The sequence below is a fragment of the Staurois parvus genome, unplaced genomic scaffold, assembly GCF_062004578.1.
Source record: "Staurois parvus isolate SC_StPar_1 unplaced genomic scaffold, SC_StPar_1.0 ptg000112l, whole genome shotgun sequence".
Classification (NCBI taxonomy): domain Eukaryota; kingdom Metazoa; phylum Chordata; class Amphibia; order Anura; family Ranidae; genus Staurois; species Staurois parvus.
Window position 1 is genome coordinate 1,220,984 of NW_028317908.1, and position 9,234 is coordinate 1,230,217.

A 9,234-nucleotide genomic window follows, 5' to 3' on the forward strand; every position below is an offset into this window, starting at 1 on the left:
TTGGTTGGTAGGGGATCAAATATTTATTTTACTCACTGAACTGCAACACAATTTATAAGATTTGTATCGTGTGTTTTTCTGGATTTTTGGTTGATATTCTGCCTCTATCATTTAAAATACATCTATGATAAAAATAATAGACCCTTCATTTCTTTGTAAGAGGGCAAATTTACAAAATCTGCAGGGGATTAAATATATATTTTCAAATATATATATAATTTTTTTTTTTTAACTTTCATAAACAAGTGCCTACATGTACGTCAGACCCTGGTTCTTGAAGTGGCACTGATTCGTTGGAAGCTGAAATGTGTATCCCAATCAGTGTGACCCCCTCCCCCAGCAGTGGCTTACAAAACCAGTGCACAAGCAGACTGGCTGCACAGAGAGCATTCATCTGAAATACCTGCTTCACTGGACACAGGCATCACACTCCTGCACAGGTAAACCACATTTCATCTGAATTGATGAATATTTATAAGTATTTTAGGGCAAAGGCTGCAATGATTTGTTTTACTAGTTTGTTTTTCGTGCCCCCCCCAAAAAAAAGAAAAAAAAAAAGAAAATTTATATAGATATAAAATACAAGAATGTAACAATATCCTGACTTTTGTCTGAAGGAATGTACATTCTTTTCTGTCTGGGATTCAGATTAAAACCTGTGTGGGCTTTGCTAAGATAGCCGTATTAATTTAGACTTCTCCCACTCAGCTCCGGGCTGAGCAAAAGAAAATCAATAGCTTCCACCTTCCTTGGCATGGAGGAATCTATTGATCTTCTCTTATTCTGCACCTCCAGCTATTGTATTCAGACAGCTACAGCACCCGTGGCTGTTTGAATATCCATCTTCTAGAATGCAGTCACTGTTCAGCCCATAATTTTTCGCCCAACTCAGTTAACTTTTAAATAAATGCTTGACAAGCAATTTGGCAATGCACCGCTTGAATTTCAATCTATTCACCAGAAATCGGCTGAAATTCAAGCTATGAATGGCTAGTTTGGGTAATAACTCTAAAATAATCTTCAATAAATGTACAGCCTGCTGGCAGATTTTTCTGACCAATGTTTAATTGTCCTCCTGTTTAGTCCCAATGATTTTTCAACCCTAGAAGAAGACCTGTAGTAAGTAAAATATATAGTTTGCCTTTACTGACTTCTTTCTGAAAATATGTGTTCCCTGGTTGGCATGCTGAATGGTTTCATTACTTGCTGACTTGTGTTCCTAGAACAAGTATGCGGGTCAAGGTGTCTGACCTCACTCTTCACTTGCTGCATGCTTGTGTCAGGTCTGTGACTCAGAAAGCATTGTGACCATTAAATCAGTCAAGCAAACAACATGTTCAGAAGGAGGATAGGAGCAGTCTTCATATTTGGTTCAGCATAATTTTCATTTAAGCTGTTTAAAGATATGGGTCCAACCTCCCTCAGACACTAGTATCAGCACCACTGATCCAAAACCAAACATAAGGCTCAGCCAAAATTCCATGTTTATGTGCGCAAAGACAGTGGGGGAAAGAAGGATGGGAGATGGGATAAGTGGAGTGATTTCACTGCATAATTACTGATTTTGCCTTCATTGAGTTATGTAGTCTGACTATAGTTGAGTCTCTTTATTTTCTTTTTGTTCAATCAGTGGGTTGAACAAAAAAAAAATGACTTGATATCCCCATTCCCCAGTCTACACATTCGATGTGGATGGAGGAATCCTCCCTGCTGAGCCTGTAACATTTATGAGCCAGTAGTGATTGAGAATGTGCTGGAAGGGGTTGAGTTACGCAAAAATCTGAACAGGGTAGAATCTCAAATTTGGGAACTTGGAGCAGAGAACATCTTGTATGTTCTCTCCTCTGCATCATGCTTCGCTCCTCATGTGCCTGACATGTAGGATGTCATTGTGACCTCTCTACTACTGCTTAAAACTGTATCAAACCGAAAATGTAATATCACAACTTACCAATCATTAGATGGGGTGGTTGAACAGTTTTCTTTTCTTTGGCTTTTTTTCCCTCTGTTTTCACTTGGTGATCTGGCCAGTATCACACCTCCTGTATTAATGAAACATAACTCTGGAGGAATGTGCACAGGAGGTGCAGCAGCATTTTCAATCTGGGGGGGGAGTAGAGTTACATGTATCAGAAGATTTAGAACCACTAACAGATTGAAGCCAAACTCCAGCTCACATTTTATAATCAGTTACAGTAAACAGTTTTTTCCTTTCTGAGATAAAGGTTTTACATAGATAAAAGCTGATCATTGTAAGCACCCCAGCCAGTGTTACGTAGTTTGTCTCATCCATGTAAACTGCTGGAGAGGTTTGTGCTGTGTGTGAAAAAAAAACAGATTCGCTGGCTGGATTACTAAATGAAAATAGTAATAGAAGAAAGAAACCCTAAATAAGGAAACTAATAAAGCCATTGGTAAACTGCAATATAATAAATGTTTGTTTTGGGTTTAATAAGCATATCTACAACCAAAACCAAAAATGCAATATATTGCAGCTTACAAATCATTACATGTGGTGGCTGTATTTGTTTTATGTGTTTAGGCTTTTTTTCTCCTTTTTCTCCTTTACTTTTACGTAGTAATATGGCTAGTAACACACTTCCTGTCTTAAAGCAGAACTCCGGTCAAAAATGTTTTTTCACCATGTAGTGGGGCTATGCCCCCCCCCCCCCCCCCCACTGCATGGATCAGCTGCTGCTGTGAGGAGCGGAGAGTACGTTTTGGGTGGTATTTGGATACCAGATCGGTGATGTAGTTTGGAGCAGTATTATGAACAGCTTTCTACGTCAATGTTAGCATTTTGAATTTTATCCGTTGGGCAATCGGGAGCCAGTGGAGGGATTGGCAGAGGGGGGTGGCAGATACGGAGTGGTTAGTAAGGTGGATGAGTCTGGCCGCAGCATTCAATATAGACTGAAGCGGGGATAGCCTGCGGTGAGGTAAGCCGATGAGGAGGGAGTTACAGTGTCGAGTCGTGATATAATAAGGGAGTGGATGAGTTGCTTAGTGGTTTCCGGGGTTAGAAACGGGCATATCTTGGAGATGTTGCAGAGGTGAAGTCTACATGAGTTTGTCAGCAATTGGACCTGGGGCTGGAAGGACAGATTGGAGTCTAGGATGACACCTAGTACTCTGGCTTGAGGGGTGGGACTGATGGTGGTGTTGTTGGTCTTGATGGAGAAGTCGGGGGGGGGGGGGGCGTGGGCTGGGGGGAAAACTAGGAGCTCAGTTTTGGAAAGATTTAGTTTGAGGAAGTGGAGTGACATCCAATCCGATATACGTTTGGTTAGAAAACTGGACTTCCCTTCCCACACCTTTTTGTCAGTGGGACCAGTTGTCCTATTCACAAGCCACTACAAAGGTGTGGAAGAAGGAAAGGCTGTATTTATACTTTCTGCCCTTCCCTGGAGTCTTGTACCACCACTGTTATAGCCTTGTTAACAATCTAGTTTGGCCAGGATGGGGGGGTTGACTTTTTCCTAGAAATATGGAAAGGGTTTCTCCTGGAAGGGGCAGGTTTTTTGCTAGTAGGTAGGTGGTATTTTGTTGCAAGGGTCCATTGTTGCTAGGGGAATCTATTGTTACTGGGGGGGATCGGGTCTTTTGCTGCTGGCTGCAGGGACTCTTTTTTTTTTTTTTTTTTTACGGCTTTTCTTGTTATCATTAACACCTGGCTTCCATACAAATTACTTAGCACCACAAAATAATTGGCTCTGTATTCTCTCTTAGGATCTGTACTGGGAGGTGGGTAGGTTGTTGAACCAAGAGACTGTGCTCAAAGATGGTTGGGGGTGGAGACAAGAAGTGATTCAGAAAGGGGGGGAGAGGTTCCTACACCTATTCTTTGAGGAAAAAAAGCCCTGTGTATGACTATATCCCAAACCATCACCTACGTCAAAAATTGCCAATGTTTTGGGGTCTCGCAGGGTCACTGTGTCACTTTTAAGGAAGGGGTTTTGTAATGTCCTGAATTGTTGACAGTTTGAAAAATGAACACACATTCTTTGCTTAAATGAACACACATTCTTTGATTAAGCGCTGGTGACTACTTTTTTGGGGCTCCATGACTGGCTTGCAATTCAGTGAGGGTCTTCAGTTACTTCTGATGGAGATGGAAAAATGGCAGCAGGCACACTGGCATGGAGCAGAGCTGGAACTGCATCCTATGCCATCTGTATTAAATGAAACCTTCATTTAGAAGCCCATTCTCCTCCTATCGCAGCAGAACTACTCCTCCAATCCAAATCATAAAACTTCACATGGTTTTCCCTAATGTAAGGTCACAAGTTAAGGTGACACTTCTGTCATACTACCTGTAGAGGGCACTGCTTGAAAAGGGTAGATCACTATGCAGAGTATATCAATGAAATGTGCATACAAATGATTCTATAGCTGTATTCAATTCTCTTTGCACTGAGACTGTTCTCTTGGTTACAGATATCGCTGTCTTATTATATTTTATTTTATTTTTCAGGGATCACTGCATCATGCACTTCATATTTTCCTTGCTCTTTCTTCCGTTGGTTTATACATCCTATGGTGTTCAATCAGAGGCAAGGCAAAGAAATGAGGCTGAAATTTTAAAGGACATATATGAAAGAGTAGATGATTTATGGAATGTATATGGTAGCAGATATTCCTTTCTAAATAATGCTGACAAGGTGATTTATGCTACCTGTAATCTGCAACCAAATCCTCTACTGAATGCAACTGAGCCTAAAATCACCGGAAAAATCCTGTTTAAGCAGACCTATCCGCAAGGGAAACTGGAGGCATACTTTGCTATACAAGGATTTCCTCTGAATCCAAGTGAATCCACAAGAGCCATTCACATCCATGCCTTTGGTGACTTCAGTAATGGCTGTAACTCTGCTGGAGGACACTACAATCCATATTCTGTAAATCACCCCTATCATCTTGGGGATTTTGGCAATTTCCACATCCAGAATGGAGAGATCCAGCAACACCTCACTAATCTTAAATCTAGCCTGTTTGGCCCAGTCTCTGTTATGGGTAGATCAGTTGTTGTACACAAGCATATTGATGACCTTGGCAAAGGCAATAATCAGGCCAGTCTGGAAAATGGAAATTCTGGACCACGTCTAGCTTGTTGTGTGATTGGGTTCACCGATAATGCCAACTGGGATAAGTTGATGCCAGGGTCTGATGGTAAATAGCATGATAAATCCTTATTAAATAGTAATTGAAAAGGTCAATCTACTAAAATAAAACAAAATAATAAAAAAGATGATAGTAAGGTTTTCATAGCTCTTGGAGGGTTGAACCCTGTGGGAGCGTTATGCACCTGAGATTTAAGCTCCACTGATCTCCTGCATCCACAATGAGGGAGTCTCACTCTATTGGTCGAAGAATTTTACATTTTGTAATACATTTTACTATATTCAACAAGATATAATAGTTTTGTAGATGGTAGGTGGGGAAAGGGGGAATCTGGCAGAGAAATCTTATTACTGGCATTTCCCAGAAATATAACAAGTCAATGGGCCACTCGCTGACCTTTATCAGTCACTGAAATACCAGTTTTAAGTAACTGTGGTGACCAATAATGCATAATCACTCTTTTAAGTTGGTCATTGAGATCAGTGTGTTCAAAATGTATGTTTTTTGTTTGATTTAATTGCCTTTTTAAATTGCTGTTAAATAAAAGTTGACTTGAAATCAAGAAAACATGTTTACGCTCAGATATTTGCATCTGCATGATAAACTGCGCAACATGGCCAAATCTATTGCTGAATGTTTGAAGTATAAAGAATACAAATCAAATCATATTGTGACCCATATAAAGGACTTAAACAGCAGTGTGGTTAGCCTAATACCAGTATGACAGTTATATTGGGAGTCCTAAGGTACCCATAGATATGAGGTGACATGAGGATCAGCGTACCGCCAGACAATTAATATTTGCAGGAGAAGGCCAGTAATGGCATCCTACTGATCTCACTACAATATTGTTTGAAGTGTTACCATCATCTCTCCTTCTTACATAGTGCTATACAAAAGAAGACATTCTGTAGTCGTCTATATAGCTGTACTCTTTGTTGGACTACAACAAAATGGCACTCCCCCAGCACACTGTTAAGGCACACTAATCGTCACAAGCTGTGTAAGAGTGGCTTCATATTGGTCTCCAACCATGGGAAAACCCTCACTCTCTCTCCATTCTTTCATAATTCTAGTCTCACATTTTGTCGTGGTGTTTTGACTTTTTAATTGTAAAGCCAGGCAGATCACTTGTTATGAGAATTAATATTGTTAATATTTACATATTGTTTATCCTGTAAGTTTGTCTTTAGGAACATGTTCTATGTTACACCCAAATTTAGGGTGTAACATGTTACTAAGCACCCCAGTCCTCACACCCTGATCAATGTACGCATAGTCCATTGACACTTCCTCCAGCTTTCGACCTGAAAAAGCTGAAGGAAGTGTCTGCAGGAGCCTGACACTGCACCCTCGATTCACGGATCACAGGTGCAATGCTTTGCAGGCTCCTTTGGGGAAAAATAACAAATGCACATTGTTTTCCCCAGAAAAAAAAACCCTTACAGTATACCTAGTGAAGTGACTATTGTCAGGTGATATATAGGAGGATTTGTTAAATCTCTGTGTAAGTTGTACTTGATAATCTGCAGTCTTCTCTTCTCTACATCTGTTCAAAGTCCAGAATTTATAAAGCTTGTCTGAGCTTCCAGATAAAAGGGGGCAGAGAGCTGAAATTACACCCTGCAGAGCTCAGAGAGGAGAGCTCTGAGAGCTGACTGGAGGGAAGGGACACCCCCCCCTTCACACAGTTCACAGGAACAGAGTTGAGGCTGTCACTCTGCTGGAGGTCTCTCCCCTGTCACCATTTTTCTCTTGGTGTCAGGAACACTTCTCAGAAGTGATTCATACTGATAGCAGAACAAAGCAGCAGACAGAAATGACACTTAGTGCTCTGGATTGAGACAAATACACACTATAAAGGGGTATGCTTTGTTCTTATTTCATGTCTGAGGTTTACAACCACTTTAAAGGTGTTTGTTTGTTTAATTTCAGGATGTCAGTAAAAAATTATATGCTCTGTCATTTATTTTTTTTATGCTTTGTCAGTAAAGAAAAAGTTGTTGGGGGTTGGCAAACCTGGGCATCAGCATACACTGACCAGCATTGCAGACTACAGCCTGCAGCACTGGTGGAATGGGGAAAACCGACAAGGCAGCTGTATAGAAGATGATCTCTAATGCCAGTCCATATATGGCCAGCTTTACTGATTTTGGGGGGTTTCTATCCGCATGCTCCTGCCATTATTTTAATTCAGCACAGATGTGAATGGAAAGACTAATAGTCCCATCTGTGACTGTGGCAGAGGAACCCGTAGATCGCAATAGCACATAGGTGCAGTGACATTTCTGCCAATACTTCCCCCAGTCCCGCAAATGAAAGTCTGTGACTCCAGTCACTCTGGAGACCACCTCCCCCCCTTAATCTATGCTCCTCCCAGCAGTCCTCAGCCAAGGGGGTGTAGCCAGAGGTAGTGAACCCACTCCCCAAACTTCACCTGTGGCCAATGACAGCTGCAGTGGGAGAGCACGGTGAGGGTTCAGTCCATGCAGCTGTAGTCCGAGGAGTGACACGGATCGGGGCTACACATGTATGCAGATGAAGACTTCTTTGACTTTTCTTACTTTCATGTAGCAAACCCCCCCCCTAGGAGCCCTCTGAAACTGGTTTCCTTCTCGGGTTGGCTGGAGCACCGCCCGAAAGGCTCTGACACACTCCACTCAATGGATTGAACAATACCAGATTAGATGAACACTGTGTGTATTAGAAATACAGTGCTTTGAAAAAGTATTCATACCACTTGAAATTTTCCACATTTTGTCATGTTACAACCAAAAACGTAAAAGTATTTTATTGGGGGGGGCGCATGCGCGGCCAGGGACGATGGCGGCTGCATTTTAGCTGAGCTCCGCTCATCCCCGGCCAGCGCGGACTCACCTGCTACACGCCACTGCTTCCCTGCTAATAAGGGTGAGTCCCATCCACTTGGCACCCGGCCCGGCTCCAGGGAGAAACCTGTATGGGGAAGATAGGGCGCTGGAAGCCCCCCTCCCCGCAGCCACCGGATTCGCGGCCCTCGCCGCTCCGGCGGTTCCTGTCCAGGCCGCAATCCCCGGCCTCCAGTATGCCCAGGAACCCAGGGAGAGATCCCAGCCCCCCGGTGGTCACGGATGGTACTGCACCTTCATGCCTGTCAGCTTCCATGCCTGCCTCTGCCCTGACTCAGCCCCAGATGGAGGACTCTGATCCCCATAATATAACTGGGGATTCCCAGCATATAACTGGGGGGGCAGCAGAATACTCTGCATCGGGAAATCATCCTCCCTCCACCCAGATATCTCAGCAAACCATACCGTCTCCTTCCCTCACACTTTCAGCGCTAGATGACAAGTTGCAAATTTTTCTGCGCAATATTAACGCATCCATATCCGCTGAAATTGGAAAGCTGGCATTAGATCTCAGAGGGGAAATAACTCAGATTGGAGACCGCACGGATAAATTGGAGACTGAGTTTGATGATTTGGTGCAATACGTTCATGTTTTGGAAAAGGATAACGCATATTTGAAGCATTCCATGTCCCAAATGCAACTCCAGCAAGAGGATTTAGAAAACCGGGAACGGCGCCAAAACATCCGTATACGCGGTATGTCCGAATCTATCGCTGATGCGCAATTGCACCGTCACCTTCTGTCCCTCTTTAGCGCAATTGCTCCATTGGTTCCGGAAACGGATTGGCGAATGGATAGGGCTCATCGCTCACTGGGCCCAAAACCTGTCGAGGGCACCAGACCACGCGACGTCATAGTTCGCTTCCACTTTTTTCAGAGCAAAGAAGCCTTATTATCAGCTGCTCGCCACAAATCATCTCTGGAATTTAAAGGTGACAGACTCCAACTCTTCTGCGATTTGTCTCCGACTACCTTGGCCAAGAGACGAGCCCTGAAGCCGCTCACCACACACCTCCAACAACATCATGTCCTTTACCGATGGGGGTTTCCTTTCCGGTTGGTCGTGACTAGGGATAATTCGTGCTTCGTGATCTTCAAGAGGTGGATTCCTTCTTAAAGCACCTGGGACTTCCACCTTTGCCTGAAGATGTGTCCCCTCTGCCACCAACTCCATCTCGTCCATCCGCCACCCCCAACAAGATCTGGACTCCAGTCCGCGGAGGT

The 9,234-nt window shown here is 43.1% G+C and overlaps 1 protein-coding gene across 1 annotated transcript; it reads left to right on the top strand.

The window, feature by feature from the left end:
- Nucleotides 1–380: 380 nt before the first annotated feature.
- LOC149467445 (extracellular superoxide dismutase [Cu-Zn]-like) lies at nt 381–5,688 on the top strand. The gene is made up of 2 exons (XM_089671660.1): nt 381–440; nt 4,475–5,688. Exon 2 carries the CDS (start codon nt 4,488–4,490, stop codon nt 5,175–5,177), a length of 690 nt encoding a protein of 229 aa, XP_089527786.1. The 5' UTR covers nt 381–440; nt 4,475–4,487; the 3' UTR covers nt 5,178–5,688.
- The last annotated feature ends 3,546 nt before the right edge of the window (nt 5,689–9,234 follow it).

Bases quoted from the DNA above. Each gene is read 5' to 3' on its own strand.
- LOC149467445 (XM_089671660.1), top strand. From the start codon at position 4,488: ATGCACTTCATATTTTCCTTGCTCTTTCTTCCGTTGGTTTATACATCC.